Raw genomic sequence first — 10,189 nt, forward strand, 5'->3', positions numbered from 1 at the left:
AGTATTTGTGCCTTTTGACACAAACAGGTAAAAAAACCAGTATGGATCTCCCCGCTGGAGATGCCCCAAAGGTAGGAAAGACTACCAGGACTCAGTGAAATATGTAAATATTTGAAGGGTAAAAGTAGGCAATAAAGACACGGGTAAACATATAATACTCCCACTACCCCAAAATGATGCCTATAATATTTAAATAAAGTTAAATTATTAATATTTATAATTTCAAATTAATATTTTTAAAACAATCATGAAATATATGTTCAGATAATGCGCATTTAAAATTTTAGATGTTGATATTTTTATATATAGTTGCTCAAACTCTAATTTTTTTAATTTTAACTAAAAATTATAGGCATCTTAATTTAGAAAGCAGGGAGTACTATAATATCAAATATGCAGAAAAGAGGACCACCACCATTCAAGGCAAGTCAACAGCTGCTAACCTAACAAATGTAGTTCCGGGACGCCTTTTTATACTACTCTCACTTGAGTGCTCATTGGAGTAATTCACACCACAAGTTACAGCAAGCGGTAACAACCATGGCCAGCAAGAAGCAAAAATGAAGAGGGATGAAGATGCAAGAACATGAGAGTTCCGTTTTCTACCTCAAAGCAGTAGGTATAGGATGCATTCGAGAAAACTACTTCACTCTTTGCCAGTTCCTAAGACACTGTAGCACAGGAGACCCCAATCCCGAGTATCTTTGCGATATGACGGTGTTTTTGGTTCTTAGGCTATCTTCGGCAGCTCGATGTATTTTAAAGAAAAAAAAATCCATTCGTTTGGCTCAGGCCACGATACTATAATGGCTGTACAGACGTGTTTATCTATTTGAGTCAGGGTAGGGTAGCCCAGTGGCCGACATATTTTGATATATCTTGTCCATTTTGATGTAATTTTACTTTATTTCCAACCCATTCGGCTCAGCTTTTCGCATTGAATTGCACGTAGAGTCGCTGGTCTACTCAAAAGTAGATAACAAATTAAGGAGCCCAGAGACGAAAAGTGCTTTTAGCACACGAGCTCCAGTGCTCCCGCTCAGTTAAAAAATTAAAAAAATGTTTTTACAAGTTATAAAAAATCATGAAAATAATTATGTAGATTACCAATGATACAATCCACAATGGAAAATCCTAATCCGAAATTATTTTTATTTTGATCTGGATAAAAATGACAAATTCTGATATGTTTTGGAGATTTGAAAATGACTACTCAGATCTATGATTTTGTCATTTTTGTGTAGCTCAAAATATTAAGTATTTGAAATTGATTTTTTGACCGTTTGTGGGATACATCATTGACTATGTGTGGATTTTTTTTCCAGAATTTTTTCAACTCAAAACTATTTTTTTTTTAAACGAGATCACTGGTGCCCATGTGCACTAAATCTCTATCCGCCCAGAGATAAATAATCATATACTCAAAAGTTTCATAACAAAAACGGTTTACACGGCTCCCCAAGGGCAAGGAGTCACCCATACACTACCGCATATCCTCTGGACAACCACAAATTTACAACAATTAGTTAACATGCTAAACTATGAGCAAATAGTGCTGGGATATTAAGTTAAATAATAGTTAAACTTACTTTTGTTTGAGAGAAATAGTAAAACTCACCTAGCTAGGAGCTCTCCCAGCGATTTGACTCGGATCAGCCTGGCTAAATGCTGCAAATCACTTCATTTTTTCCACAGAGTCGATGAGCAGGTTTGCTTCGTAAAATCGTGCCAAACAGGCCACCCCATCGTTGTTGGGCCGCTACTCCGCAAATTAAGTAAGGCTCTTCGTTGTTAATCGGGCTGCACAGTAATTGGACGGGCCGTAACGGCGACCTTCTATCATTTTCTTCCGCAGCGACTCATCGTATCCGTGAGAAATAAAACACCCACGATGGAGCTGAGGAGACGGCGGAGGATGCAGATCCTCGTCCATCGCCATGCTCTCGTAGGCGGCGGCGACTGACCCCCTCCGTGCATGCGGCAGGTGCGAACGCGAGTAGGCATCACTGGAGATCTCCCCTATCCGTGCAGTCAGATCCAAAGGAAAGCCTTCGACCTTTCTCCCGGTAGCGACCTCCATTCGAGGCAAGCGGCCCGGCGGTGACAGAACACAGCCTTCAGCGTCTAGGGATGGCGATGGAAAGCGGTATTGTATCTTAATTCAGGGTTGGGTTCTGGGATTGTGAAGACGAGGAGGTAGTCAAGACTTGGTGCCTTGCTCACTCCATCAAGAAATACACCTCCTAGCTCATAACGTATTTGTTTATCATCTCCTCTTGTTCTTATGGACGTACTGCATTATTCGATCCTGCAAACTTTGGAACATCTTGCAACTATTTTTTCCGCGCAGCTGTTCAGGAAGGCCGTGGAGAATATGAATGCAAGAAGAATTTACAGGAAGAAGGGGCACGACCAGAGAGGTGAGAGCAGCATGGTACCGCCGCCACCTGGGTCGTCCGTTGGCACGGCATAGGCGACGGCAACCCTCCACCTCCATCTCTTTGCATCAACTCATCTCGAGGCCTGGTAAGAGTAAAATGATAGTATTTTCTTTTTGAATCATAAGAGCAACATGATAAATCTCACTTGAATGCAAAAGCAACAAAATAGTCAGGTGTATTAGGGTTGTTTTATACAGGTTGGTATTTCTCGATACTGATTTATCCAACTTATGGCTGCTGAGAAACAATGAGCTCCACAAAGTAGCACAAATGGTATTAAAGTAATTAGTTGATCACTGGTTCTGTAATCTGCTATTGTTGATCATGTTAATCTGATTGCTAATTGCTATTTTAAATGCTAAACTTTATGTGGATTTCCATATGACCATATCCATTTGCATGAACGCTTATATCTGTGTCACTTCATTTGCATTCATGTTTTGTGCATATTACAAGAATAGAAGGCAGTACATGATTGATTTTGCATACTAACCGCTACTTTGTTAAGTAAGCTTCCCAATACTACCTTTATTTTGAACATTCTCCCATATGGGGTTGTACCATGTTAGTGATATAGCATGAGCAATTGTGCAGCAACACTGAGGGCTTGTATCCCAAATGAGCGGTGTCTTGGGCCGTTCAAGTTTTAAATTGCCAGTATTTTCATTGCAAAAACTTAGTTACAGCCAATCCTAAGCCTCATTGCTTGTTCATAACTTGCCAATTGGAAAATAACAAGCTTCTAGCAAATGTAGTGTAAATATTGGCTCTAGAAGCACCTTGACCAAAACAACATAAATTGCAGAACAATTTTCATCTTGTTTGATTACAACATGTCAACGTTTATCCATTTAAGGACAACCAATATTACGTACTTCCTCCGTTCCACGAAAGTTATCTGAGATTTGTTAACATTCAGATGTATCTAGACACTAAATAGTATCTAGATATATCTAAATTTTGAAAAATCTCACAACCTTCATGGGACGGAGTGAGTACAATCTTATTTTAGTCTTATGTATCCCCTATTTTCGTCTATGGTATCAGAGAAGAAATGGAGAAATCACCTTTGGCTCATAGGTGTAGATGCACCTGTTGTCTAAACAATATATTTCAAATTGTCTAAAAATTTCAAAAAAAAAAAAATCTGGGTGCACATCTTGACATTCCATGTTCGCACACTAAGTTTCACAAAGAAATAACATTTTTTATGGGTTGTGTAAAAAAGACATTTTTCAATGATCCAAAATAGCTTTTTATTTGACATGTGTTTATCCATTTTACGTAGGCCACACAAAATATTTTTTTCCACAAACTTTTATGAGTGAACATAAATGTCCAAATGTACATCCAGAATTTTTCTTCATAACCTTTTAACATTTTAGAATAAACTTAAAATACAATTTTCTTAATAGGTGCATTTAGACCTATGAGCCAAAACACCATGTCCAGAAGAAATGTTGCTACATAGACATATAAAGAAACATTGGTATACCATGTTGTATAGGATGTCACATCTATTGTTTTGACGAATAAAGTTTGTCTCTGTTTCCTACTAGGTTTTGTTTCTAGGCTAATTTTCCATGTCGTAACTATTAAAGACATCTCACTATTCTTCAAGTTTGAATCTAGAGAACTGGAAGATGCACTATTTTGGCTACTTTGCTGATAATAAATATTTTGCGGAGAAAGGAGCATAACTAGATAAGGGAAGGAATTCTCTCATAGTTGGTCCTTGAAATCAATTTTTTTTATCGCTCCTGACTTCACAAAATGAAACTATGTTGCAGCAGCTGGGGAATAAATCTACATGGGCGCTGGTCTTCTTTCCGCTGTTGTAATCTACGTCCTATGTTACAATTAAGGTTCTTCACCTGTGTCATTTCTATTTTTGTGACATTATTCAATGTCTTATATTGTATATTTTTTTGTCTAGAAGTTAATGCAATCTCTTTAATAAATTCTGCGAACATTTTTTTTTTGAAGTTGCGAACATTATTAGTAAGGTGTGTAGTAAAGCTCGGATTAGTCATCTATAACAAGCAATTTGATATTAAAGCTCGGATTAGTCATCTATAACAAGCAATTTGATATTAGACTTTGAACCAAGTGGGCCATGCACTAATGAGTACGAACATTTTAGTCTCATGCATGTTCCACATGTATTCTATATTTTCTCAAATTTTCGTATAACTTTTATTTTGTCAAACTGAACGGGCGCCGCAACGCGCTCTTTCATAATCTAGTCTTGAAATAAAAATAACAAGGTATCGAAGCACAGAGATTTATGTGGTAAAATCTCTTGTCATTTGGCTCAACTCTCGGATGACCAATCTTTGAATCATTCATTGAAAATCACGGTTTTCCGTCCAATAAACCTCATCACAGTTTCGCCAAAATTTTCTAGAAAATGTTGGCCACAAAGCTTGCTCCTTTGCTCCAAGAGCTAGTGTCGCCAAGCCAGTCTGCATTCATTGAGCGACATTGCATTCACGACAACTTTCTTCATGCCCAGGGGTTAATCAATGAGATGCACAAAGAACGGATGCCAGGTTTCTTCCTCAAGCTTGAAATTTCGAAAGTGTTTGATTGAGTAAGCTGGCCATACCTCATGGAGCTGCTCGAGGTCATTGGGTTTGTCCCTAGATGGAGACGGTGGATTTGGGTGCTGCCACGGTCGGCGTCATCCTCACTGCCCCTTAAACAGAAACCGGGGCCTTCCATTGCTCACACCCATGGTCCCACGCAGAGGGATCCGATATCGATACTTTTCATTCTGGCAATTGATCCTCCTCAACATCTCTTCCGAAAGGCAGCTGCTGAGGAATCTGACGGCATCCTCAGTTGGATCCGGCGTAGACCCTTGAAGTTAACCGTCTCCCTCTACGCTGATGATGCAGGCTTTTGTCACATTCATGCAGATTTTGCTGGTGCGAGCGGTCTGCACATGAACCTGTGCAAGTCGGATTTTTTTTACGTGAGTTGCACCGAGGAGCAGATTGCGGCGGCTTTGGAGTGCTGCCTGTGAGGAGTTTTTCCATGCACATATCTTGGTCTCCCGCTGCATTTCCCTAGGCTAAAAGGGCTGTACTCCCAGCCTGTCCTTGACAAGCTGGGAGCTAGATTAGCAGGTTGGAGCGAAGAACTTTACGAGGGATGGGCGTGCTCTCCTTTGCAGATCAGTATTGTCATCCATGATCATATACCACCTAGCGGGTTTCAAGCTCCCAAAGTGGATGCGAAAGAAAATTGGGAAGGTTAAAAGAGTTTTTGTATGGATGAAGCCAGGAGCTCCCGGGGGGTCTGGCCGCATGCTCTTGTCAATTGGAGCGCCCTGTGCTGTGCAGGCCAAAGGAACTGGGCGACCTAGGTATTTTTGGCGGGGCAATGAGGCTGTGTTGGCCTTGGTTCGCGTGGACAGGATTTGGGTAGGCCATGGCATAAATCTGTATCGCCGTGTGAAGCGACGGACATGGACCTTTTTAGGGTGTCAACGAACATCACCATTACAGACGGTGCACGTTTCCGGAGCTATTAAAGATAGCCATGAGAAAGTGCAGAACGGTGCAAAAGGAACTCCACAACAGGAACTGGATTAGAACTTTGACAAACATATCCACACCTGAACAATTATCTCAATTCGTCAAGCTTTGGTCCATTTTGAGAAGGTCACGCTTCAGCCCACTCCAGAAACCATCTCATGGCGGTGGACAAACTCAGGAATATACCCGACAGAGTCAGCTTACCATGCCAATTGATGGAGCGATCGCACCTTTTCGGACAGACAAAGCTGTTTAAGGCAAAGATGGAGCCAAAGTGTCGGTTCTTCGTCTGGTTGGCGCTGCTAACGACTGAAAACCTGACCATTCACGGATGGCCGCATGACTCTGTGTATAAACTATGTCGAATTCACCAAGAAATGAAGCGCCACCTGCTGTTGCAATACAGCAGGTGGTCAATGAGAAGATCTTAGCTTGGAATGATCCTTTAGGAATGGCTCCACCTCCCATGAACAAAACAATCCAACACTGACTGCAGCCCTGCCCAAAGAGAGGAGACGGCAATCTAGCGGTGCTTTCATCTATTCCATGTGGGGGATTTAGAAATGAACAAAAGAATCTTCCGAAACACTACCCTCCACCTGGACGTGGTGGCGGCTTTGGTGCATGAAGAGATCGCACAACGGGCGCATGCCCACACAGACCCCAGAGATGTTCCACCTATGTTGTAATTTTTTTAATTCCTTTGGTGTGATCTCTGTACATAAACACTCTAATCGGACGGCAAAACGACTGCCTTTTAACCTCCAAAAAATATATCCATAGACTCTGTTTTGAAAAGAATAATATATACTCCATAGACTAATGAAGATCATATAAAGCTCTCGTTCCCTCAAAAAGTATAGCAAAAGGAGGTCCTTTCACCAGACTAGCACATGCCTTCAATTCACCCACAACTATGTTATGTTAAGTTATATACCTCAGGGTTTCTAGCTTCTTTTTGTCCCTGCACCTTCTAGCGCCACAAGCTGCTGCTTCAAACGATCAACTATTGCCTCCAACTCAACCTTCTCTGCTTCTCGAGCTTCGGACACCTCTCTAATCAGTTCCTTTGTTCCAACTTCACGTCTTGGCTGAAAAACTCCTTGAACTGCATTTGTGACTCTTGAATCTCTGATCTTAGCATCTTTCACCCGCTCAAATGGTGTAACATAGTAGAGTGTATCAGTAGAAATTAATTTTGTCACCAGCTCACCATTTCCATTTGCTAGGCCATCAGAAGATGCACCATAGTTTTCTACAAAGAAAAAGAGTATCATATTAGCAATAGTTTGTTGTCATATTTCATCAATTCTTAGGCATACCTGGTCTTTCTATGTTAACCTTTATGCAGTCCTACTTACAGATATGAGGATATATTTTCATTTGCTATTTTAGTACCTTCCAAGACAGTAGAGTTTTTTCTGTCCACCTTCGCTCTCTGATCTTGCTCTTTTGTAACATTGTCCGTCTGCATTTCATCAATGGATCCTTCTAAGACATCAACATTGGTCTTAACATTGATGACACGAGTTGTATCACTTTGGACAGTAGCAAGCTCATAATCACAATTGTTTCCCGCCATGATATCCTTCAATTTTGTGCCCTCCTGCTCATCTCTACTTACTGTGAACACGTGTCGTTCCTCATATGGCTGATCTGAGTTGTTTATGGTCACCGCCAACCTGGATAATTTCAGGTACATTGCAGTGACCTCGGTATCCTTTCCGAATATATCATCCAACTCATCATCACTGATCGCTAACATATCTTGAAGATCTGGATGCACATCAACTGCAATTGCAGGTCCAATGCCTTTGTTGCTGCCAGTGCTCACTGCACCCTCAACGTCACCATGTTCAGAGCTGATATTGTTGTCATCATGCATCATAACAGAGTCTGATACTTGACCTTTACAATGTTCATTCTTGGAAACAGACCCACAGGATGGTTCATCAACTGCAGTCACCAAGACTGTCTCTGCATCAGAAAAAGCTTTGTCAGCAACTTTGCGCAAAACTACCTTACGTCTACCTTTCCTTGTCCATGTTGGCAGAAAATCCTTGAGAGTTTCTGAATTCTCTTTGAGAGTCTCCCTGTCTTTCAAGGTATGCCTCTCCGCATCCTGGTTATGTGTCATTAGAACGATGCTATTGAGCCTCTCCGCTAGCGGAATCTCGTCCTGTGGATCCTCTGTATCATCAGGCAGAATCATCCCGGCCTTTGGGTGACGCTCTTTGCAAGAATCTACGCCAGGAAGATCTTGAGCTTTTCTTTTTCTGGGACTAACCTCAACATGAAGTTGTTTCATCCTTGCAGCATTAGCAACAGCAGCAGCACTTGTCGACAAGTAAGGCTCCCACCACTGTGAATATGCAGCAGTCACACCGGGATCACATTGCGGAATGAAGAAGGTAATTTTTTCAGGCTGCATCTTGTATGTTGCCCACGAAGCCTTTCGGCTTGACTTGACACGGGCGACAGTCCTAGGTACGTCCTGATCGAAGCCCAGCTGCCTTGCAACACGATGTGGGCAGTACTGCTCAATGCATCCCATGCCGACAAGCTCGCAAGGTCGCAGACAGTGCGCAAAGGACAGCAATTCCTTACTTTCCGCTATCTCTCGACCGTGCACCCAGCAGCCAGCTTTGGCTTGCAGCAGAGCAAAGCTGGTACTTCCATAAGGCCTCCAGTCAAACTCATCCGGTGACATGAACACTGAGTGGATGTAGCTAGGGTGTAGCGCCTTTTTAGCATTGTGCCAGTGGGCAGCCCTCGGCGCGGCCGGATCATCACGGCGAGAGGTGCTCTTGGTCTCGGGACGAAGCTCCGGGAATCGCTCCCAGACCCATAGCTGGAGGATGTGCAGCGGGGCACAGCCCAGGAACCGCCGATGGGTCTTGCCCGAGCTCAGGTAGTGCTTGAGGGCGGAGAGGTCCTTGTAAACGCTGGCGAGCGCGGCCGGCGCGAGGGCGACGCACTTGCCGCGAGCCAGTCGGGCAGCGATGGGGAACACCTCCGGCCGGACCACGTCGAATGGCGGCGCCGGAAACACGTACCTGGACAACCACATGGCCAGAAACGCGCCGTGCTCGAGCAATCTGCCGTCGTCGTCCTCCGTCGGCTGGTCAGCGAAGTGCTTAGCCCAGGCGGCATAACTGGCTTTCTTGCACTTGCTCCGGTTCAGTAAGATCCGGACGGCCTCGAGCGCGTCCACGTCCCTGCGGAATTCGTCAGACCGCGAGCCAATGGAGTGGCCCAGCAGGGGAAGCCCCCCGAGCACGGCCACGTCCTCAAGCGTCACCGTGGCTTCGCCCCACGGGAAGACGAAGGTGCTGGTGTCGGCGGACCAGAAGGGCGCGAGCTGGAGCAGCAGGCCCTCGTCCCGCCGCACCCAGCTCGTGGTTGCAAGAACGGCGGGCAAGATCCGGACCTTCCGCCACAGCAGCTCGTGCCGCGGCCGGAGCTTGGCGACCCACCGCCTCCACTGCTTCGATGTGCCGGGCCAGCCGCTCAGCTCCACCTGGAGCTCGTCGACAAGAACAGGGCCGGAATCGGGGGAGGGGGGTAATGGTAGGGCGGGGGGATGGGCGCTGTCCCCACGGGGCAGCAGGAAGTGGGCAGATCGGGCGACGGGGCGGGAGGGATCGCCGCCGGAGATAATTTGGGTGGTGGATTCTTCAACCAGGACCTCCTCGACGGTGGACATTGCAGTGCTGGTGGTCGGGGTTTTCAGGGGAGGAAAAGGTGAGGGAGGCGACAGTGGATCGTCGACTGTGCCGAGTGCCGACCGCTCCCGCTGATTTGGGATGTAAATTTACAAACGAGCCCCAAACGGAGTCGGGTAAAAACATCCCAAGAAATTAATAGACCACCAAGCTTTCCAAGCACGTCAGCTACTGCTGCAGCTCACTTTGATGTTCGCATTTAAACTGCCAATCATAATAAATTGTAGAAGCTACCATTTTCATATGCAATAAATTGGTAAAATTTACCCCATCACAACTATATAAAAGGACATGTTTTTCGAAAAGTACCTTTGACACATGCTCTCTCCACTTCAAATTTTTGAAAGTTTAAAACCTCACGTTTCTAAGTCTCAGAAAGTTACAGCGTTGAATATATAGATAGATATATACGGGTGGTGTGTATGCAAAAAAGTCCTGTTAAAAAGTACTTTATATTTTGAACAATATAAAAAAGATACAT

General features: G+C 43.9%; 1 protein-coding gene and 1 pseudogene across 1 annotated transcript; both read right to left on the reverse strand.

Annotated features, from left to right (window-relative positions):
* Window positions 1–6,653: 6,653 nt before the first annotated feature.
* Window positions 6,654–8,195, reverse strand: LOC124656083. Its single transcript, XM_047194891.1, has 2 exons — window positions 7,382–8,195; window positions 6,654–7,238 (listed from the first exon to the last, which is right to left on the reverse strand). Exons 1-2 carry the CDS (start codon window positions 8,193–8,195, stop codon window positions 6,931–6,933), a joined length of 1,122 nt encoding a protein of 373 aa, XP_047050847.1. The 3' UTR covers window positions 6,654–6,930.
* Window positions 8,196–8,256: 61 nt separating this feature from the next.
* LOC124653046 lies at window positions 8,257–9,698 on the reverse strand (annotated as a pseudogene).
* Window positions 9,699–10,189: the final 491 nt, after the last annotated feature.

Source organism: Lolium rigidum, chromosome 5 (genome assembly GCF_022539505.1).
Source record: "Lolium rigidum isolate FL_2022 chromosome 5, APGP_CSIRO_Lrig_0.1, whole genome shotgun sequence".
In the NCBI taxonomy this organism is placed as follows: Eukaryota; Viridiplantae; Streptophyta; class Magnoliopsida; order Poales; family Poaceae; genus Lolium; species Lolium rigidum.